The sequence below is a fragment of the Phoca vitulina genome, unplaced genomic scaffold (genome assembly GCF_004348235.1).
Source record: "Phoca vitulina isolate PV1807 unplaced genomic scaffold, GSC_HSeal_1.0 scaffold108, whole genome shotgun sequence".
In the NCBI taxonomy this organism is placed as follows: domain Eukaryota; kingdom Metazoa; phylum Chordata; class Mammalia; order Carnivora; family Phocidae; genus Phoca; species Phoca vitulina.
This window is the reverse complement of record NW_022589811.1, coordinates 749,125-771,996: the sequence shown is the minus strand read 5'-3', so window position 1 is coordinate 771,996 and position 22,872 is coordinate 749,125. Positions and strand designations below refer to the sequence as shown.

The following is a 22,872-nucleotide window of genomic DNA, read 5'->3' as shown; positions in this document are numbered from 1 at the left end:
CGCCGAGGGGGAGGGGCGGGCCCGGCCCGGCTCGGCCCGGCCGCCCGCGCGCGGCTGCTGGAGCGCCCCGGGCCCGGCCCGGGCGGCGGCGGCGGCGGCAGCGGAGGCTCTAGCCTGAGGCCTCGACGGCGCCGTCGCGCCGCGCCGCAGCCATGGCCCTGGTGACCTTGCAGCGCTCGCCCACGCCCAGCGCCGCCTCCTCCTCGGCCAGCAACAGCGAGGTGAGCCCCGGGCCCGCGGCCCCGGCCCGGCCGAGCAGCCGCCGCTCCAGGCCTGGGCCGCGAGTGCGGAGCGGAGGGCGCCGGGCCTGCAGGGGAGGGGCCCCGCCGTGCCACCGTGCCTGGGGTTACCGTGCGGGAGACCGCGAGTGTCACCCCGCAGCTGTGACCTCTGTGTGGGAGTGACTTTCAGCGAGCTGTATTGCGGCTGTGACCTCTGGCTGGGGGTGGCTGTGCATGAACTGTGTTTGTGAATGATCCCCGTCCGGGGGTGACAGTGTGGGAGACTGGATGTGCCGCGGGGACTCCTAATTGGTGACTGTGGGAGGTGCTGGTTCTGAGATCTGTGGCCCTGGGGCTGGTCCAGGCCCTTTCCCCGTGTGCCTGGCTGTGTATGTGAGTCTGTGCGTGACTGTGGGGCCTGTCTCCTGGGAATTGTGCCCGCCTGATGCTGTGACAGAGACCCCCCCCCCCCCGCGGTGCCCTTGTGAATGTTTGAGATTGTTTCCCGGACGGCATGCCCCTGGAGGTCTGCCCCTTGGTGTGAGTGGCTGTCCTGTGGGGTGCCGTTTCACTGTGTGACAGTGACTGAGTGAGCTCAGGGCGCTCTGTGACAGGGTGTCTTGTCTTTGTGTGAGTCTGGATGTTTCCTTTTTGTAATATCCTTCGGGACTGCATGTTTGTGTTTATCTGGCTGTGTGGCCGGGGCCGATTCTGGGGTTTCTGTGGTTGCACGGGTACATTCTGGGGGTTAAAGCGCATCGCTGCACCCTGCGGGTTTCTGTGTGTCTGCGTGCCATCAGGCCTGTGTTGGCCGGCTCCTTCTTGCTCTGGGGTAGACTGGGGAATGGGTCCTCTGAGTCTGCAGTTGGCCTGGGCTGCACTAGGCTGGGGCCTCAGGCAGCTGCAGGGCTGACCCTCTCGTCCCCCACTCTCCCACCTTCTCTTGGAGAACCGTTTATGGCCTCTGGTCTCCACTGCTCTCCATGGCCAGGCTGAGAGTTGGCCTGAAGACAGAGCGGCTGGAGGAGGAGATTGGGAACTGTTTAGAGAAGGGAGAAGGCTGGAGGAGGGGCCATGCAGGCCCAGGAAGTGGCCTCCGCAGCATCTAAGCAATTCTAGCCCCTTCTCTGTAGGGGAAGTCGACTGAAAGCGCTGAAAGGTTTGTGTGAGAGAAGAGGAACTGGTTTTGGTGTAGCAGCCCTGTTCGTCCTGCGGGCCCCTGGCCTGTTTCACAAGGAGCAGCTGAAACATTTTCAGAGTGGCTGTCAGGGTGAACCCCCTCAGCCCCCTCCTCTCCTGGAGAGGCCCTTAATGAGTTACCTTGTCTGAGGACAGGATTCTCCTCGTCCTTCCTCTGCAAGTCGAGTGCAGGGAAAAGAACCCTGGTGGCCAGTTGCCTGCAGCTGAGACCTGAGGCTGCAGTGGCTTCTTTCTTCCCCACCCAGACATCTGTTCTCCTCCATCATTGTGATTACCGCCGTCTTGCAGTCTACAGAGTGCTTCCTTGCACTGCATCTCATACTCCCTTCTCAAAAGCTGTGAAGTGGGGGCGCCTGGGTGGCTCAGTCATTAAGCGTCTGCCTTCGGCTCAGGTCATGACCCCAGGGTCCTGGGATCGAGCCCCGCATCGGGCTCCCTGCTCTGCGGGAAGCCTGCTTCTCCCTCTCCCACTCCCCCTGCTTGTGTTCCCTCTCTCGCTCGCTCTCTCTCTCTGTCAAATAAATAAAATCTTTAAAAAAACAAAACAAAACTGTGAAGTGGGGGAAGGGTTTGACTTCGGTAAGGGCTTATATAGAGGGGCTCTCAGCCTCGGTGTCGGATTCTAAACCCCATGTTCCCTACATAGCTTACATCTGATCTATTCCTTCTGAGACACATTTTTAAAATTTTATGTTATCTTTTAGCTGAGATATAATCCACATATCATCCACTCACCATTTCATCGTGTATGATTCAGCGGCTTTTGGTATATTCACACGGTTGCGCAACCGTCCCCACGATCTGGTGCCAGAAATCTTCATCACTCCGAAAAAGAAACTGCATGCCTCTTAGCCACCACCTGCAGCCCCCCTCTCCGCACCCCCACCCTGCTCTCACCAAACTCTAGGTTCCCACTGATCTGCTTGCTGTCCCCATGGATTTTCCCGTACTGGACATTTCATATGACCAGAATCCTACAATATGTGACCTTTTGTGTCTGGTTTCTGCCACTTAGCATGATGTCTACAGGGTTTATCCATGTCGTAGCACAGATCAGTACTTCATTCCTTTTTTTTTTTTTTAAGATTTTATTTATTTATTTGACAGAGAGAGACACAGCAAGAGAGGGAACACAAGCAGGGGGAGTGGGAGAGGGAGAAGCAGGCTTCCCACTGAGCAGAGAGCCTGATGCGGGACTCCATACAGGACCCTGGGATCATGACCTGAGCCGAAGGCAGACGCTTAACGACAGCCACCCAGGTGCCCCATTACTTCATTCTTTTTTATTGCCAAATAATATTCTATTGTATGGGTGTATCACATGTTGTTGGACATTTGGGTCGTCTCTGTGAGACACATTTCAAATTATTATATAGAGCATTACTTTTACCAAGTGCCAGTGACCCAGTAAACATGAGAATAAAACTCAAGCCACCTTTTTTTCCCCAAAGATTTTATTTATTTGAAAGAGAGCACAAGCAGGGGGAGCAGGAGAAGCAGACTCCCCACTGAGCAGAGACCGACATGGGGCTCGATCCCAGGACCCCGGGATCATGACCCGAGCCGAAGGGAAATGCTTCACCAACTGAGCCACCCAGGCGCCCCTAAGCCCCCTTTTTTTTGGCCGTTAGTCGATCAGCAGCATTAATTGCCCAGTGAACTAGCCGAGGTTGGGACGTTCCTTGGAAGGCGGGGCTTCCTTCCAGGTGCGGTGAGGCAGGAAGAAGCAAGACGGTATGGAGAGAGCAGGCACGTGCATGTGAACTCAGGAGACTTGGGTCTGGGCGGCTGTGCCTCTGGTCTGACCTTCCTCGGGCCTCAGGTCATGCGAAAGGGCTGGCTTCCCTCCTACGTGTGTTCTTGGGCATGTATAGCTTTCTTCCCCGGAATAACTGACGGCACGTTGCCTCCATTTCATTCCTGGGAATCCTGGAGAATGACCAGGAATTAAATGTCTTTGAGGTCTGTACCCCTAAATCACTTCCTCACGCCTCGAAATGCACCTCTTCTGAGTCAGAGACTCAGCAGAGCTGTTTCCTGACTCAGCCCGTTGAGCGTGGGAACAGAGGGAGATGAGCCTGACCAGCAAAGCAGCTCTCCTCTCTTAATTTTTTTCCCCTGCCCTCACCCCCATCTTTAATTATCTCATTTATGTCACTTTACTGTTCATCTTATCTCATTCCTTTGTGACAACAAGCAGAAGGCCCCACAGCAGATAAATCAATAACTTTCAGGAATGGATTGGAACATTGTTATTTTTGACAAACATTCAAGGTGACTCATTTTTATGGGCAGATCTCCAGTCTCTCTGTTGGGGTAGGGGGGCGTGGTGGGTTGGGGTCGGATCAGGGTTTCTCAGCCTTGGCACTGCCAGTATTGGGGTCAGAAAATTCGCTGTCGTGCTGGGTTGTCTTGTGCATTGTGGCGTATTTAGAGTCACTCGGTGGTCCTCCACCCTCTAGATGCCAGTAGCATCCTCTCAAAAAAGGCTCCCCCTATTGAGAAAAATCATCCCCAGTTGAGGACCACTGTGTTAGACCCAGCATTCTCCTCGAAGTGTGTGTGGTTGTGTGAGTTGTTTATGCTTCGCTCTGGGACGGAAGCTCCTGGTCCTGTGGTCAGCGCAGCCTCGCCTGATGTGTTCCGTGTCTCCTTTGCCCGTGGGGTAGAGAGCGTGAGAAAACTAAATGACCGGCCACCAGTGTCCGGCTCTGCACGATACTGTACAGAGAGTATTTTCATACTGTTCAGGGGCCCCGGGGCTCTCTGGCGTACCCCTCCTTCTTAGTTGAAACTGCCCCCTTTTCCCATCACCGCTGGCTCCTGCCTGATCTCTGTCCTCATTCAGCCTTGCATCTCTCCCAGGGATCACTGCTTTCCAGGTTTCTCTTTCCTCTTCAATGGGCTCCTCTGTGGAACATAAAAAACATGCCAGGTCCCAGTGGTGCAGAGTTGTTTGGGCCCGGGGGGGTGGGAGGGGGATGTTTTCTTATTTCAGGTTTCTCATTGAAAGCAAAAGAAAAATTTTGCAATCGGAATTTAAGTCCCAGTTACTTTTAGATTCTAACCCTTTTGGCCTTTAAACTTTTAGAAAATATTAAATGTCAGTTTCTTTCGCTTATATAAATAAACCAATAGCCTAGAAAGTTTTATATTAAACATTTAAGCCTTTTTGAGAACCACCAAGAGCTTTTGAGACCCACAGACAGACTGGCTGCTCCTGACCCCCTTCCATTGTGAAAGATTTGCCTGGAATGGTTTTTCTTTTTTCTTTTCTTTTCTTTTTCCTTTTTTTTTTTTTTTTTTTGTTAAACCCATGTGCTGGGTCTGAAAATGGTGTTGATCACTCAGCTATTGCCTGGCTTGAAGGAGGAAATCGATTCCTCTTAGAACGTTGTGCCCCCCCCCACTCCCCTTAAAAAACAGGGTGAGATCCAAAACAACCCTGGAAAGTTGAGAAGAGCATGTTGAGGAGCAGTGCCAGGTAGGAGTGTCCAGTCAACAGGAATCAATGCACGACACTGTGGAAGGAATGTGAATAAATGCTGGGAAATCTGAAAAGTCCCTCCATGGAAATTTCTCGGAGGGACAGCGGAGCAGGGTTGCCGAGGAAAGGGTGCGACCGTGTGGACGCAGCCAGGTTTCCTGGACATCTGTATCTTTTTCAGACATCAGAGCAGAAAACGTGAGACATGTGTCTGAGGCTCGTTGCTGGTGGCGTCTGGTGTGACATTCTCTTTCTTTCTCTGTAGTTGGAGGCTGGCAGCGATGAAGAGCGGAAGGTAAACCTCAGGTAAGCAGACTCCGTTTTCATTCCTTAGTCTTTCTTCCAAGCGGGTTGCCATACTCTTGTTCCTTTCCAGAAGGGAGAACCCACGGAAGAGAATACACCAGTGTGTTCAGTTAGAGCTGTGAAAATTATGCCGCAAGCACATACAGAGATGGTGCTTTCACATTTGTGAATGTGTTTAACCATAAAGAGCTTTCATAACGTTGTATAACATTTTGAAAAGGAGGAAGATCGTTGCCAGAATTCCACCACCCTCCTTGCTTTGCCACTTTGAAGATCGTTAGGTACTTCCTTCCAGATTTTACCTTTTGTAAAAAAAAAAAATGCTCTTTGTCGTATGCTCTCGCTTTTCCATCCTGCTTTTGGTAAGGTGTTCCTTCTGAGATGAGCACGTTGCTGACTGGAAACAGACATCCCACCCCCTGAGTTTAATTCAAGGTGGGTTTTTTTGTGCTTGTGAGAAATCTCTTGGGACGCTCTGTTAAAAAAAATTCCTCAGGCTGTAGTCCTCAGCTGTTGTATTCACTAGTAGACCCCAAAGGCATTTTTATTTTTCTTTGCCAAAAATAAAGGCCTTCTTTTGGGTATTTTGTTTGCAGAAGATTTAGCACTGCCTTATATAATGTATTCTTATTACATAACGTATTGTACCCTAAGGCGCCAGTCTTAAACTCAGACTCTTAGAATCTAAAAAAGTAAATAGAGTTTCAAGGATATTGTTCTTTGGGGGGGAAAAAATCTGTTTCATCTTGTGAGGAAGAGGAACACCAATTGGGAAAGGGAATGTGTGTTCAGAAACTGGGGCCCACCATTCATTACCCAGAGCAGGATGTTCTCTGGTTAAACTCACGTGTATTTGAAGGTTCTGGATCTTTGAGTGAAAGGAGGGAAGATACTCCCTTTTATTGTGGCATACATTATTTCTAAAGATTATACGTGTAGGGAAATAATAGCCTGCGGAAATCAGAGGTCTTATTTCAGTGGCTGGGTCCTCATTTTAACGTTACCTTTGGGGACGATGATGGATTTACCCTGTCACCTGGGGTGTTGGGTTGCCCGGGGTCTGGGTCAGGGCTCGAAGGCTGGTATCAGCCCGACTCCCAAGTGGGGGCAGTCGTGGGCCGTGTTGTAGAGCAGACTCTTCCGTGCTTGGCTCTCTGGGTGGAGGCAAGAAGGGGACGAAGTGGAAGTCTGCTCTTTGGAGGAAATGCTGACTGAAGGGTTTGCTGACCGCAGTGGAGGCCCTGAGAGGAGGCTTCCCTTAGGGACGGGGCCTTAGTTCTCTGCCTGTGTCTGCAGGTGCATCTCCTACCCCAAGCCTCCCTCCGGCACTCCCCTGGAGTGGGAGTTTCTTCCATCCCTGAGCTCTCCCCTCACAGGGCTCGTGCCCAGGAGACAGTATTTAGCTCTCTCACTTAGATTGTCTTTGGGGCAAAGAACTATTTTTTTTTTTTTTTCAAATTGCCCTTAATTAACTGACAGCATAGTGTTTGGAATTATTTCAGTTAATAACTCACAAATAGCAGTGATGTGAAAATGTGAGTGCCCTGGCGGCCAATAAAAGGCCCCTTTCCCTGCACGATTGGGAGCTGGAGAGGACCTCACAAAGGGAAGGGAAGTCAGCTCTGTGTATTGCCATATTTACTCCTCTCAACCGCGCTAGGAGGGGGTCTCTCCCAGTTCACAGAGGAGGAACCTGAGGCCCAAGGTTGCACGTGGCAGGTACTAAATTTGAAGCGAGGTCTCTGTTGCCTCCAGCACCTGAGTTTGTCATGGGACCCCCACCATTCTGGAGACCGGTGCCAGGAGCAGGACCGAGAAGCCCCGCTGACTTGGGGTGGTGCCCCCTGGATGTGTGTTGACCACGGGAATCCCTCGTCACTGTGCCCAGCAGGGGCCTCCCCTCCCCCATGCCCTTGTGAGTACTGGGAGACTCTGGCCTGGAGCCGGGGACCTGGGCTCTGAGCTTGTCCTCTTGGGTTCCCTTCTCAGTCCCTCTTCCCCCCACCTTGACATTGACCCCCCATTTTTAGGCAGATGACACCATCTGCTTTCCAACCCTTGTAGCCACACGGGAGAAATTCTGGTGTTCTGGTTTAAGCTTTGACTGCAGCTCATTCACGTCCATGTGTTGATTTGCATTTGCTGTCCCCGCTTCTAGAAGAAGTAGTAGTGGAATAGCCCCGTTGTGTTTGTTTGCCTGGGGGAGAGGGGATTTCTCTGGGCTAGCAGGATATTGCTCTCGCCTCCTCTCTCTGCCTACCCTTCATCGAAAGCTTTCATCTTTCGGGAGTTCTCTTTGACTCAGCCATGGCCAGGAAATGGCTGAATCACATGGGCGGGTCTTCTGGGTCTCCACTGCTCCTCTTCCCCACTTTCCCCTGGTGGCACCATCATTCATGTCCTTATCCCTCCCCTGTCCTGTGTCAGGCTGTCGTCATCCCATCCACCCCTCCCCCCCACTCAGATTTTCGTCCCCACCGTGAGATGGACACGGTCTCGAAGTACCCCTGTGCCTCTTGCTCTGGTCCCGTCTTGCCTGCTCTCCACCTTCCCCCCCCCCCACTCTTGCACGTGCTGTGTTTCAGTCCCACTCCCTGGCCAGGCTCTTTCTTGAAGCCAGTTCCATTTCCTGCTGGGCCAGCTCAGTGGTCCCGCCCTCAGACATCTGTGACTTCCCTCTCTTTGGCAGGTAGCTCTTAGCTTGTCTCTGTGGGCCAGGTACCACACCTGCCCTACATGGCAGGTGCACGTGCTTTTGTCTCATCCCTCACCGTTGGGGGTGCTTCCCTTAGGGATGGGGCCTTAGTTCTCTGCCTGTGCATGACATTTCAACGGTTGAAATATGTTAACTTCGTTCTGGCCCTGCGGTATATTGCATACCCGTATGACAAAGAGCAAGGTGCAGAGGAGACAGTGTGGGGTTTGGAGCCAGGCAGACCTAGATTCAGAATCTGGCTCCTACCCTAGCGGCTGAGCTCCTTTGCCTCTGTGCCTTTCTGCACTTCTGTGGGACTCTGTCGTTCCATCTGTAAAACAGAAACAACTAGGACCTTTCAGGGTCGTGGAGTAGCTGGGGTGGGGCTCCTCACACGGAGCCAGGCTCATGACAGGCTGGAAGAACCATCGCGACGTTTGGTCCTGATAAGATGTTCGTATTAGTGTCAGTTCACAGCCCAGACTTAGAGAGTTGGACTTCCTGCGGGTGCGGTGTCCACTCTATCATGCTGGGCCCCTGGGAGGGCCACCACCGGGGATGCTCTGTGACCTGGAGCAGCCCCGTCCTTTTCCCGGCTGCATCCCTGTGACATGCAAATAGGAAGGCACACACTGCCAAGTCAGTGTTGTGATTCAGACAGTTTCTCAGAAGCCCTTAGCATGATCGCCTCATGCCCAGAACGAAGCTGACTGATGCAGAGCCACGGAGATCTCGTTCTCTGTGTCCTGTCCCCTGCCCTCCGTGTGTGCAGACTGCCGCCAGGCTCCAGCAGTCCCCTTCTGGAAGCTGTGCTGCTCAGACTGTGGGAATTGGTGAGCAGATGGCTTTGCTGGCCGTGGCTCCTGGCTCCCTCGCCATCCTGGGAGCTGCCCCAGTCTGGCATGAGACGTCCGCGCTTGTGTGCCAGGCAGGGCCCCGGGGAGAGAATCTGGTTGTGTTGTTTCCAGAGGGTGGATCGGGAGTGAATGTTTTTTGTTGTTGTTGTTTCCATCCAGAGTTTCCAAGTCAAGCGTATGAAAATGTTCATTAGAGTTCTTTTAATTTTTTTTCGTGCCTACCCAAGCAAACATTGGGGCCAAGGCAGCAGGACTTTGTCTTCTGTTTTATGTGGTGTCCCTGGTAAACGATGACCTCCCTTGCACCTCTGCCTTTCCCTCCATGCTCCCTCCGCCTTTGGATCTTGACCTAGAATTCCCCAGAGGCCCCCACTCTCCTGATAACCATCTGGAGTGTGGTTGTGCCTTCCCTCCCTCCCCCACAGCAGCAGGTTGGACTGGGGGGCGGGCATGTCCTTGCTCCCCATGTCCTCGCTTCCCCGTCTCCAGCACCCTGTCTTTTATGCCTGTCCACCCTTGGGGTTCCTCTCTGCCTTTCTCAATGGTTTCTTAGCCTGGACTTTCTTGTCCTTGTGGATACTCCGTCCGGTGAAGTCCTGCCAAGGGGCATCAAGCATCCTGTGCATCCCAGTTCTGCAGCAGGTCACCGTATCCGTTAGCAGTCGCTGTGTAACAAGTTAGTCCAGACCTGGCAGTCCAAAACAGTTCCTGGTCATCGCCTCACAGTTGGGAATCTGGACATGGTCTAGCTGGGTCCTCTGCTTGGGTTCTCACGTGGGTGTAGTCAAGGTTTCGGCCAGGGCTGGGGTCGCATCTGAGCTTCAGGTTCTCGTCCAAGCTTACGTGGTTCTTGGCAGAATTCCTTTTCTTGCAGCTTTGGAGGTCATGGTGGCTTGCTTCTTCAAGGCCAACAGGAGGATCTGCTGCTGTGGAATCTTGTAAGGGAATGCCATCGCAGGAGTGACCATCCCATCACCTTTACCATACAGTGTCACCTGAAGGGGGCAACTGTCCCATCCCATTAGCTGGTTCCACCACATTCAGGATAGAGGCTCACCCAGGGCACCTGTAACAGGGGCTGGGATCTTGGGCCTTCTCTGAATTCTGCCCACTGGTCTCAGCCTGTGGGTACATTATGTAAAGGTGATGCCGACTGAGAGATGTTCTCAGGGTCCTCAAGGGAAGAGGTCAGGAGCACCAGTGAGCCCGCAGGCTTTGACCCTCATGCCAGTGAATGCCACATTCTTTCCGCTCAGCGCCCACACGCTTGTTCCCACTTTCAGGCTTGGCATCTCTTGGATTCACCCCCACTTTGAATATTTTGTCCTCTGAAATACCACCTGCATTGACCCTTGCATCTCCCTCCGTGAGCTTTGGCTTTAGGGCACAGGCCTGGGTTTGGCTCCCACCTCTGTCATCTGTCACCTCATTAGGCAGCGGGCCAGACCTTATACAGCTTGTGGGGTTGTTGTCAGAATTAAATACCATAACGCCACGAACCTTTTCACTGTAGTAAACACTGAACAAATGCCCTTTGCCTGTACCTCCTTCAGGGGCCAGCTTCTGTAGTGATTCATGGCTCTTCCTTTTCCTTCCCACGTGCACTTTTCTCTCCTTCGTATTTCCTTGGGACTCACTTTGTTGTATATTTACTTACGTACATAAACGTTCCCCTATTAGCAGAGCTGGCTGCCTAATTTGTGGAGCCCAGTACAGAATGAAAGTTGTGGAGGCCTTTTTTAAAAAAATGATTAAGAATTTCAAGGTGGTGATAGCAGAGCTAACCAAGCTTGAGGCCCTCCTGAGCCCGGGGCCTGAGCGACAGGACAGGGCCTTCCTGGCTTCAGCCGTCACAGCACCTGGCACACACTGGATGGGCCACTGAGGTGTCATAGAGTGACTTGACTGTGTTCTTTTTCATGTGGAGGAACTCGAGGTGCTCTTGGATGACATACAGGATGCTAAGGACAGAGAGTCTTCCTGCCATTTCCCCCTGCAGTTTGGCAACATGGGCGCTGTTAGGGCATTCGCGGCACCCCTCTGTCCTGACCTGTCTGCTCATGAGCCATTCATTCAGCAGATACTTACTGGGCACCTACTCTGTGCCAACCACTGTTCTGTGAGCTGGGAATCTAACAGTGAACAAGACAAATCTCTGGCCTCATGGCCAACATTCTGTTGGGGGAGACGAGGCAGTAAGGACGATAAACAAGAACGTTAATAGCGTGTTAGTAAGTGCTAAGGAGAGAAAGTGAAGCAGGGACAGAGGATCGGGAAGGGAGCCTCCAAACATGCTCCACTCTGTGAGTTGCCAAATGTGAGTTATTTCATTTAACCTACGTAGACCTCCTGTGAGGAAGGCACCATTTTGTCCTGTGGATTGGAAGAGTGAGTCTTGGAGACGTTAGCCGGCCTGACTTCATGCAGTATAAAGTGATAGAGGCAAGACCCTCAGGCTCCATGTCTCTCTGCCTTCAAAACCTGTCCTCACCCCCCAAATTCAAGAGCCGTCTCTACTAGCCCTCCTGCCAATGGTTCAGAGCTCTCACCAGGAGGCAGAGAGGAAGGAGTCCACCCGGAAGAACTGCCATCTTTGCAGCCATTCTTCCTGCTTGGAGCCTAGCAGTCCCCCCGTGAGCTGTGTGCTTTAGCAGGACCCCCCTTTAGCGGGACCCCTGGCGCCCCCAAGCCCCGCTGAGAGTGAGAATTGTCATGTGTCCCCCTTCCCGGGCAGTCACCGGGCAGAGCCCCTGGGGAATGACAGTACCAGCTCCTGTTTACTGCAGGTGCAGGCGCTGGCTTTGGAACCTTGCTCACAGGACCTTGTCGTGTCATCACCATGAGCCTCCAGGGTGACTGCTAGCCCCAACGTAGGAAACTGCAGTTTGAAAAGGCCCAGAGGCCAGGGCCAGGTTTTGAGTGCAGGTCGCAGTGGCTCGGAAACCCGTGTCCCCTCCTTTCTGCTCCGTCCAATCCCTCACAGGAGACATGCAATTTTGTGTTCAGCGCATCCTTTCCTGACCTCATCCCCCCAGCTTTAAAGGCAGTAGCTTCCCATTGGCCCTCAGTTTTCAACATTGGGGTACACAGACTTCTAAAATTCTGGGGCCATTGTGCTGTCCTGCTGGTCCGTTCAGTGTAACTCAGGTGTTATTCCTGGTGTGTTGGGACATTTGATTTTCAAATCAGAATTTGCCTTCAGGGCAGGTTAAGTGCTTTGTTGTTGTTAGAAAAACTCCTAGAGTGGGGACAAATGAGGACAGAGGAAAAGAGTTAATTTGATTCTGTTGGAACTTAATTAAACTTCTTATTAATGTTAACTTGAAATGAATTTTGCTCAGAGTCTAGTAGGTTTCATTAAGCTTTCGAAATACCAGTACTTAGACTTCAAAAGAATGCTACGGGGCCCTGGTCTCCTTCTTCCCAGGTACTGAGTGCACCGGGGGAGCTCGTCGGTACACTGGCAGTGCTCAGGCCAGGTCTTCCCTTGTGGTTGACGCTGGTACCAGCAATCGCCCTTATGGTGAGTGGAACAAACCTGTGAGAGGGAGTCAGTAAAGCTAGGTTCTGTCCTGAGAGGTGTTGTCTGCTGCGCAACCTTAGGCAGGTCACTAGACGTATCTGGGCCTCCGCCTACTCCTCTGTAAAGAGACTAGATTAGATTATGGCCCCCAGATCCGAGATTGAGAGTCCTCAGACCCACCCGTCTTGTCCTGTGTTGCACTGACTTGTCATCCTTCGCTGTAGATTTGTAACAGACGGCCCAGACTTTCTCCTTCGTTCCAGCACTGAGGTCAAGGTCATACATTTGTGGGGAGTCTAGCCAAGTCAGGGTTGTGGTCTGACCCTGACACGGAGAACACTAGCGTGGCCTCTGAGAGGAAGTGGACGCTTTGCTTGGACCCACCCTCTCCTCAGCAGAACCCTGGGCCAGCCACCCTTCGCTCTTCAGGAGAGGGCTGGAAAGAAAGGAGTCCGGCCTTCAGAACTCGCCTTTGGCGCACCTTGTGCTGTGGTCAGAGCTCTGGATTTGGACCGCTTATTAGAAAATTCCTCAGACTAGGAGAACATCCAAAACAAGTCGTTCTGCTTCAAGGAAGGCTGCAGTAAGAAAACAGGATTAATCAAAATAGGATTAATCAGAGTCCGGAGGAGCCATTTTCAAGGCATGCGAGTGATTGGGCTGGGGTGGGGGTGTGATCCCGAGGCCCACTTTGGGGCGGGGTCAGTACTGTGACACGTGGGAGGTGGCGCGCCAATGGGGAAGCCAGCTGGCCGGCCCGCTGTGCCCCCGGAAGCTGGGAGATGGCCGGCTGCCACGTAAATTACAGAGGTCCCTCAGGCAGGCCTGTGCCTGGCCTCCAGGTCAGGGTACGGGCCCTGCCACCCAGCTGCCTGCCCTCCCTGAAACCGAGGAAAAGTTCTTCTCCCTCTCAGAGCCCTTGGGAGGCTTAGGGAGAGTTTCACTGCATGGGCACAGAGTCCTTGCTGATACCACTAGACACATGGTAGCTGTTATTTTCATTGATGGTAGTGACTGCCAGCCCTCCAGCTGCCCATCCCTACCTTCCCTCTATAGATTCCCAGTTTCACCACAAAAGACCAGAGGTCAACCCAGTGGAATCCGAGAGGAGAAACAGCCAACGCGTGACCTATTTCCCTCCCAAGTTCTGCTGAACCTTGTACCAGACCTTAATCCGGGAAGCATCATGTCTTGCGGGCCTTTATTTTTACAGAATTTTTTTTTTAATTGCTACTTTTGAAGTTATTTTTAAGAAGACTTTGTTTGAAAGAAAGCGATTGTTGTTCAGTGTTAGGAAACGTCTGATGCTCCCGCTGCTGGGGGCCACCCTGCACCGGGGAAGTAACCCCCGGTCAGGTCTTGGCACGTGGCTTGGCAAGAGTTCTCAAGGTGTGTTTCCCCAAATGTGGGCCCAGTTGAAATTCCCACAAGGGAGGGATGTGGTCTTGAGAGAGCCAGGCGGCTGCCACCTCTGGATATCACTTGTCATTTCCCACGTGTCCGGGCTGGCCTGCTCTGTGTCTGGTCGGTAGCAGGTGGAGGTTTGGGAGTGGCTCCTTAGGTCTGGGGCTGAGGCCACTGAACCATGCAGCAAGAGGGCTCCCCAAGGGGCCTGTTCTCTGGGCCCTGGGTACCCCTGTGCTGACCCCACCATGTGGGGTGGAAGGGAGAAGTGTCTCTTGTGAGGCAGCCTGGTGATGGAGGCAGTTTTTGAGTTACTTGCTTTATTTATCAATTCATCCGATATATATTTAGTGCGTATATATTAGGCTCTATGCTGAATGCTGGGGGTTCTTTGTTAAATAAAAAAAAGAGTCCTTACCCACCACAGGCAATGTGGGTATGCTGTGTCTACCATAGCTTTGTCCAGAGGGGATCTGAAACACCATATAAAATTCAGAGAAAACAATATAGTTTAAAATTAATGAGAAAAGCAGGACATAGGGAAAGTAGGGGAAAATAAGATGAAGCCAGGAGAAGATTTGTATGTGGAATGCACAGCATAACATTGGTACAGTTACCAGAGTGTGGCTACAGATCTGACTTTGAGCTTCCTAGTAGGCAAAGCAAAGAGAGAAACAAGATCAGTTGCTTGATTCATGATATTCCTTAAAATACCACCAGGTTCGGTTCATTCCTCTGAAGAACCCTTCCTGATGGGCACCTGTGGGTGTTCCCAAGATGGCCCCGTGTGGTGGGCGGGTAAACAGGTTGTTTTCGGTTTAGCCCTGAGGGCCACAGAGGGAGCTGATGTTACGGCCCGTCCCACCAATTAACCTGGGTATTTGTGGTCTGGAGAGGTGAGGTCAGCGGCAGGACTTGGTGCCAAAGCAGCTGACCACCCCAAACATTGAAAACAGGATGCTGAGTCACATCCTGCAGGCCTGGAGCGTCCTGACTTCATGTGCCCTTCACAATGGGAGGCTCGCACAGGCAGGTTGGCCTCCCGCCGTTTCAGAAGTGTGGTCTCAAGCAGGAAAATGCTAAAATTAGGTTTTACGTGGGTCAGGGCTTTGTGTGCATGAGGCCCCCGAATTCTGGATGCACAAAGACCAGGAGGAACTGGGAGAGCAGGGTTTCCCATCATTCTCTGCTGCCTCACACGAAGCAAGACTGCCTCCATCCTGGAAAATGGGAAAAGGGTCCCGAGGCAGGTAGAGATCTCCATTGGTGAGGGTATAAAAGTCTCCAAAAGATGGAAGAGAAAGGCCGTGAAGTATGGCAGTGGCAATGACCGATAAAGTAGTCTTTTTTTTTTTTTTTGCCTTTTTTTGCCATTAAAGTAGTCTTAAAAGCTTTTATCACCTGTCAGTAAAGAAAAATTACAAGTAGTGTTTTCCCCACATCCAATTAAGTGGAAATTTTCCAAATAGTTTTTTAAATTTGGAAACAATATAAAACTTAACGGGAAAGTTCTACACAAAGACCTTTTTTCTGAACCGTTTGAGAGTAAAGTTGCCAGCCTGGTGCCCATCACCCTTTGCATATAGGCAACGGCCTCCTCCTACAAAGCAGACCTTGGATCCTCGACCCTGACACATTACCACCATCCCACCCTCAGAGCCCAATCAAGGTCTGCCCTTTGACTCAGTAACCTCCTCTGTAACGGCAGGGTCCAGTTCAGGATTCCATGTGGCTTGTAGGTGTCTTGCCTGAGTCTCCTTCATTCTAGCACATGGCCTCTGTCTTTCTTTGACTGTTGTGGATGGGACACTTTTGCAGGGGATAGGCCTGTCCTATGCAGGGAATGGACTTTCCCTGGGTTTAGATTTAGGTGGGGGTCTCCCTGGCAGGCATAGCCCAGGAACCTTACTATGCACTTTGCCTCACATCCCGCCAGGGGGCACGCGATTTCGGTTTGTCCCATTCCTGGTGCTGTTCACTTTGGGTACTCAGGTGAGTTTTGTGTGGCTCCTTTACTATATGGTTCTTCTTTTCCCCTTTATCATTAAAAAGTATTTCGTGGGGGCAATACTTGGAAATTATGTTAATCCCATCCCTTGTCAACTTGTCTGTTTATCTATATCTGTACAGACTCCTGTTTGTCTGTTTTATTCCATGGTTTATAATCCACTGGTTGTATTATTGACTTCAAAGTCCCCGACTTGGCCACTGGGGTCACGTTCAAGCTGGCTTCTGTGACCCTTGACCTGTCCCTGCCATCCTTCAGCACTGCCTTGCTTTCTGATGCCAGGTGTTCCAGGCCTCATCTTGTACTTTCTCTGCCCCATATCTGGAATCAGTCATTTGTCCAAGGTGCCCTGCTTCCTTTAGTGGAGAATGGAATTTACAAGGTGTGTTTATTACTAAGAGGGTGTTTCCCTCCTTGGGCCCTCTCAGGGGGCAGAATTAGGGAATATGTTTATTTATGTGCACACACACACACACACACACACACACCCCTGCATCTCTAGTTATCTATTTAAATAGTTTTGGGAACCGTGAGTTCAGACTGATACCTTCGTCTCTGATCCAACATCTCACAGTTCATTCTCGTTTTCTCTCTCCGTATTTGTGACTCCCTTCCCTGACCATCAGAAACCTGGCTCCAGATTGTCCCTAAAACATTTGCTCGTTTGATCGGTCTCCCTGGCTGTCACCAGCCTCCCATCTCTGCAGCCACCTCTCCTCTGCATAGACGCCTTCCCAGCCCTGCTCACCACACCCCTCCCCAACTCAGATGCCTGCCTGGCTCGATCCGCCAAATGGTCTTGGGCCTGAATGTTGGAGAAGTCAGCATTATTGGTGCTGTTTTCCTGAGGTGTCCATTCAGCAGAGATCCAGTGCATCAGAGTCCTCCTCCTGGTTGCCTGGCCTGGCTCTTCCACTTCTTGGCCCTGTGAACACAGGCAAGCAGCTCAACCTCTCTGAGCCTCAGTTTCCCTCAAAGATAGACACTGAGGATTAGGTTAGTTAATATGTATAAATTGCTTAGCATGACATTCAACAAGGATGTTCATTATTAGCATTACATTCATTGAGTGCACACTGCCTTTTGGGCCCTCGGGGATCCAGAGATGGAGAAGTCATAGGCCTAGCTGTCGAGACGCTCAAGGTGACGTGGAAAACTTAGTGGTTGTGTTGTTCGATGCCCTTGGCTGCCAAGAGGGCCTGCCCACCAGGTGACTCTTTGTCCACTTAGAGCCTTTATGTGCTGAGTCTTAGGTGTCCAGTGCGTCCTGTGGGTGGTGAGCACCCCATGTTCCAGGTGCTTAGAGATTCCCATGGTGAGTTAGTCATGCAGTGCTTTGAAACTGAAGAGGAGGCCAGCCCGGTGAGTTTGTCGGTGAGTATTAGAGTCTACTGAATGCCAGGTAAGGAAGGAGCTTTAGAAAATTACGTGTGTCCTGGCCTTCGAGTCCCACTGTGAAGTTCAGATACACTGGCGTGAGGATAACTTCACCATAAGTTTCAGTAAGTATGTCTGGGAACACAGCTTGGGAACCAGGGGCCTTAGGTTCCTATCGCTTCCTAAGTATCTGACCTTGGACAAGTGACTTAACCTCTAAGCCTCAGCTTCCTTAACCTGCAAGAAGAGAGAAGGTGCTAAGAGATGTTGAAAGGGCGAGCCACGGCTGGCTGCTGGCGTGGCGAGGGAGGGCTTCCCGGAGAAGGCGTGAACACTGACTGGCAGGTGGGCACGCGGTGGGGAGGCAGACAGGAGAGAGAGAAGGCAGCGAACTGAGGCCAGGGTAGAAGAGTCGATGAGGATGACCGCACAGAGAAAACAGAGACCTTGTGGAGAATGGGAGGAACCATGTACAAGGTCATATGAGGAAGGTTTTTATTATAAATCACTTTTTCTGATTGTTTTATGAGCTCCTTTAGGTCAGAGAATGTCAGATGAGTGAAATTGAGGTCAGCAACATATAACGGCTAATTGTAGCTACCATAGAAAGCTAGCAGAAGCAGGTTGGATTCTACAGATAATGTGGCATCGTTGAAAGTTCTGGAGCCAAGAAAGGTGTAACAAGAGCTGTGGTTAGGATCTGTGCAGTGGATTGGAGGCGAGAGGTCCGGGCCCTGGTTCTCCATAGACAGAGAGCTCTTGAAGCTGAGCTGCCTTTCACCATAGCTGCTAGCCACATGCGGCTCATTCAACTTGAATTTAATTAGAATTAATAAAATGGCAAATTCAGTTGATCGGTCACATTTACCACACTGTCAGTGTTCGCGAGGTGCCTGTGGCTAGTGGCTCCCCGCTTGGACAGTGCAGGTAGAGAGCACATCCACTGTCTTGCAGGAACATTCTGAGTGCCCAGCATAGGGCCAGGTGCGCAGCGGGGCCCAGGGGATGATGTGGCATGGCTCGTCACGGGGACAAGGGGGCCAGAACTGGATGGGGACTGAGGAACTGGGGAGGAAAGGACCTCAGGAAAGGCTAGGACTCAGTGGCCAGTGAATGTGGATGGGGCTGCATACCAGAAAGAAAGGGCGAAGGACCTGGGACGGTTGAGATCATCTGTCCTTGGAATTTTTGCGTTGTTTCAAAAACATTTCCTCCGTGCGCCTGTTATTTCTGGCTGGCGACGTTGTCTTTGCTGCCACTGCATTTCCAGCACAATGCAGCCTTTGTGTCATCTGCCCTCCTCAGGGGGCTTACACATGCACAGAGGAAGATAGCACTAGCTCAAGCTTCCACAGGCGGGGGGCCTGAGGGCTCTTGCCGGGGTGGTGCCTGAAGGAACCATCCGAAGGTTTGGAGAGCCAACTCCAGGCACATCATTTGCAGTCTTTTCCTCTACAGGGTGGGGGAAAATCCTGCTGCTGTGAACTTGCTGGCATATTCCTGGTAGGAGCTGCTCGCTCCTACCCGTTGATATGAAGGAGAATGTCTCTTACTGTCTGAAATACTTTCGGACATTCCTTCTCTCTGAGAAAAGCCTACGCCTCCTAGCCAAACAATACATGCCCCAGCAGCAGAGACATTTGTACTGAGCCCTGCCAGCATTTCTTGCCTGTGACCCCGTTCCCGCAGTAGAACGCCTGCAGAGCTGGAATTTCCCTCTCCTCAGCATTCTGTGTGTAGGGGAGCACCGGGGGGAGCTCTCGCTGGGAGGTGTATCAGGTGAGTTACTTGTATTCTTAATGCTCTGAAAGATGGTGTTTGGGACGAGGCCCTGCCGAGCTGCACTGTGAAGCACAAAGCAAAAAAGAACAGGGCCTTGGCACAACTCTGGGGTCTTGGTGACTCTTGACCAGGAGTTCAAAGTGAGGGAAGGACGTGAGGGAGAGCCAATAGTAAGTCTCTGATCTTTCCGGCTTCGCAAACTTCACTTTGCCAGGAATGGGGTCTGAATCCATCCAGACCATCACCAGTAGGGGTTTTGAGATCTGTATCCGTCCAGCTTTGCCCGCCGCCCCGAAGCCATGGGGCAGGCCATCGTGCCCTCTGACCCAGGCGTCCTGCCGCGGGACGCCGAACGTGGAGCTTCTCAGTGCAGCTCTGTCGCTTTGTAGACACGTGGCCGCAAACAAGTCATCCCTCTTCTCTGTCTTGACCCCTTCGTCAGAAGCATGAAATTGTAAGAATTAAGTGAAAAAATGGAGGGGCAAGCTCTCTAAAAACTGTAGGGCACCATTCAGGAGGAAGGTATCATTAACATGTATTTATTTAAAACAACACTCATTGAGTGCCATTGGTGTACTAAGCATTCAGGGGCTGAGACCTGACGTTGACAGGTTGATGGCTCAACTTGAGGCCCAAGGTTTGGTTCTTAACTTTGCGCATTCCGAAACTTCAGTTTATTAGCACACCAGGGGATGGTCAAGTTCTGAGAAACCAACTTATGCTAACCAAACTTACAAGGAACTGACTTGTAAACCAGAATAGACATTTATGAATTCACAGTGGAGTCTTTTACAGCAGAGACCAGGTCTTCCTCTGTTTGTCATGGGGTATTTGTCTAACATGATCTTCCTACTCTCCTGCTCCCTACTCCCCTCCTCTGCTTTCACTGATCCTGTGAGGCCCAGCTTGGTGGCGTTTCTTCCAGGAAGACTTCCTTGGACCCCCAGGTTGTGCTGGGCGCCCCTCCCGTGTATATGCACATATCCATATGTGCATGCATCCGCAGCAGCCTGTAGATCCCTCTAGTGCGGAACCTGCCGTGTCACATTGCAGTTACTGCCCTGCGTCCATCCGACCCCCTGGAATGTAATGTCGCTCCAAGGCAGGAGGCGTGTCTGGCTTATTTCTGTATTCCCAGGACTTAGCACTGACCAGGCACAACAAATACTTGTTCATCTAAATGGAAGTAACGGAAACTCCTCTTGGGAGCCTTCACCGGCACCCACCTTTTCTGTGGTGACAACTTTACATTCGTTCCTCTTTTTTTTTTTTTTCCTAGAATTGTCATCGCGCCTGCTAGACAAACCACGGTCCCCTCAGCCATCACTGTGCAGAGCCAAGGGACTCGAGGGTTGATCTCCATGTAGAAGTAGTTCAGTTCGTTTCAGCCAGTCCCCATCAGTTTGGGATTCTTTTCAGAGCCTATGCTTGGGGCTCCGATTCTCTGATTTTGGGTGAGATGTAGCATCAGAAATACTAAAATCATACCATTTAGTAACTTTCTGTTTTCTCATCTGTAAGATGGCTTGGCCTGCCGGGAAGTTTCATGAAGATCAAGTGCCTGACACTAGCCAGAATGCTCTGTCCACAGCAGAGCCCATCCCAGGGCCAATGTGTCCGTTTTGTTACTGTCATTTCATATCCTCATGCGGGGCTGCCTTTCAAAGGCCAGGACCCTGTGACCAAGAGTGTTTGGTAGAAGATGGGCAGGTACATTTATAGGCTAACCTCTTTGGCTGCTTCCAAGAGTAGAGTAGAACATAAATTAGAACCCAGAAATATGGGTTCCCAGACCACTGCATTTTATTTGTTAAAGCCCAGTGTGCCCCAGAACCCCCAAGGGAGTTGGTTAAAAGACGGGGTGGTCCCTGGGGGCTGCAGGAGTTTGACCGGCTTTCTTCATGTGTCATTTGGACAAAACGCCGCCTCTGCAGAGCTGTGGGAGCTGACACCACGGTGTAGCCTCGCACCTGGCCACGGTCTCTGCCACGCGGCAGGCACTCAGCAAATGACAGCAAATGACAGTGCTGTTGATGAGAAGCCTGCCCTGAAGGCAGCTTCTCCCCCAGCCGGGCCCGTGCTGCCCACAGAACTCTGCCTCCGGAATCCACAGGGACCGGACGGCCATCTCCCACCCCACAACCGTGGTGGAGCCTGTGGGCGGGGTGATGGCGGTGGTCCCCCTGGGCCTCCTGCTTGCCCCCAGGGCTGGTGGGGGAGCTCTGACAGGGAGTCCTGTTTCCCTGACTCATGCCTGCTCTCCCTTCTCGCGATGCCTTCACCTACTGGGAAGAAGGGCTGCCGAGCGACCGTATTCTGACTTCCCAGTGACATGTGCTTTAGCGAAGCCAAAGCGGCCGCCCTGCAGTTAGCCGCCAGGGCAGGCAGGGGCAGAGGTGACGTCAGGGTAACCTCGGGCTGGTAGGGACGTGGGGCACTCCCGGCCTTATGAAGATGGGCATGGGGCAGAGGGATTTGGGCCCCATCCCAACTTGTAAAGATGTTATTATGTTCCCGGGCAAGCTGTAGTTCCCTCCACTGCAGAATCTTGGTAGTGTGTGCCCCCACTTAATCCTCTTGTGAGGATTAATTTATCCTTCGGAAGCTGGGGGAAGCTTCTAGGCCTCCCCAGGAGTCTCTGCCCGGTGCTCCCTCCTTCAGCAAGGGTTCCAAAAGCCACCAGTTAGATGCGCCCCTCTCCCCTCTTCCGAACACCAGCAGGGCCCCTTTGGGCGCTTATCCCAGTCTACCCTGCAGGGTGGCTAGTCTTGTCCTTGATTGGTTTCACCGGCCCAAGGAAGTGCTGCAGACAGCACCTGCTGGCTCCTGCTGGGCGGGTTTCGGGGTCTCATGCCAGGCCCTCGGGGACCTGGGCCTGCTTTCCCTTTGCAGCCTGCCCTGCCCTTCGTGCCTGTCGCTCTCGAAGCTCCTCCTGTGTGTACACACGCGGGTCCCTCTACCTGGCTTCTCCCCCTCACGCCCCCCCCTTGCCTCCTCAGGCAGCGATTAGCATGACCAAAGAATGTTCAGAAAGCAAAGTGCTTCGACAACATGGGCTAACTGCGGCAGCTGCCGACTGTCACCGGTGGGTGAATGGGTGGCAGTTTGACGGAAATAGGAGTCCTTCAGGCTGTCGATTTCAACCAGAATGGGGTCCTTATTGCTCGGGATCTGTTCCTTGGCGGCCAGCTGTTTTCCCTCACAATGTCATGCTCACCCTGGTGCTTGTTCCCCAGGCCCACAGAAACCCGTAGGAGTGAAGTGATTAGAGGAACTTCAGCTGTTTTGGTCTCTCTGAATGGCCCTCTTTCATCTGGATACGCAGGGACAAGGGCCTTTTTAAACCCAAACATCAGGGGAAGACCAGAGTCCCACAAGAGCCACTCGCGCTCTGGGTGGGACCATCATCCGGGGACGGGGACTCCGGCCCCTTCCTTCCCTTTCTCCGGAGGGAGTGCAGGGCAGGCGCTCGGGGGCAGTTAAAGATGCGAAGCCGGTTGTCATGAACGTGTTTTATTTCACGGACTTCTGCGTCTCCCTTCAGCCAGCTCACAGCTTCCGCTCTTCGGAGGTTTCCAGCCCAAATTAGTACGTATCACCACCCGACCTCTCTGTTCCTACCACGAATCAGTTTCTGGAGGACCCTGGCCGTTATGCTCTGAGCGCTGGTGTTTTCCGTCTGTCCTCAGTGCCTTGTAGAAAACTCTTAATGCTTGTGTCATCTCCTGAAACGGGCGGTGACCAGTGTCTGAGAACATATTTGTACCGCAGAGATAAAAGCGTTGGGGTGGGGGTGACGGGGGGCGGGGGGAGGTGGCGCAGGGAGGGCCGGGGCTGAACTCGTTTTTTACTCTCCCATCAAGGTTTTTCTTAAAGCGATGGAGGAAAACAGTTGTTTTTATTGGTCTGGGTCTGACCTTTCTGGAACTTCAGTCACAGACTTTTTAGGACAGCATTTTGGGGGAGAAGGCTGGTTTTTCTGTAGCTGGGATGGGTGTTTGTAGGTCTGTAC

General features: G+C 52.1%; 1 protein-coding gene across 3 annotated transcripts in view; it reads left to right on the top strand.

Moving 5' to 3' along the window:
* Positions 1 to 73: 73 nt before the first annotated feature.
* The window catches only part of SSH1 (slingshot protein phosphatase 1), a 58,034-nt gene continuing 35,235 nt past the window's right edge, over positions 74 to 22,872 (top strand). The window contains exons 1-2 of one of the 3 annotated variants that reach the window (XM_032397956.1): positions 74 to 221; positions 5,174 to 5,214. In XM_032397956.1, coding sequence (XP_032253847.1) covers positions 153 to 221; positions 5,174 to 5,214 — 110 coding nt within the window. In that variant the 5' untranslated portion in view covers positions 74 to 152. The other 2 variants (XM_032397957.1, XM_032397958.1) reach the window with 2 other exon arrangements.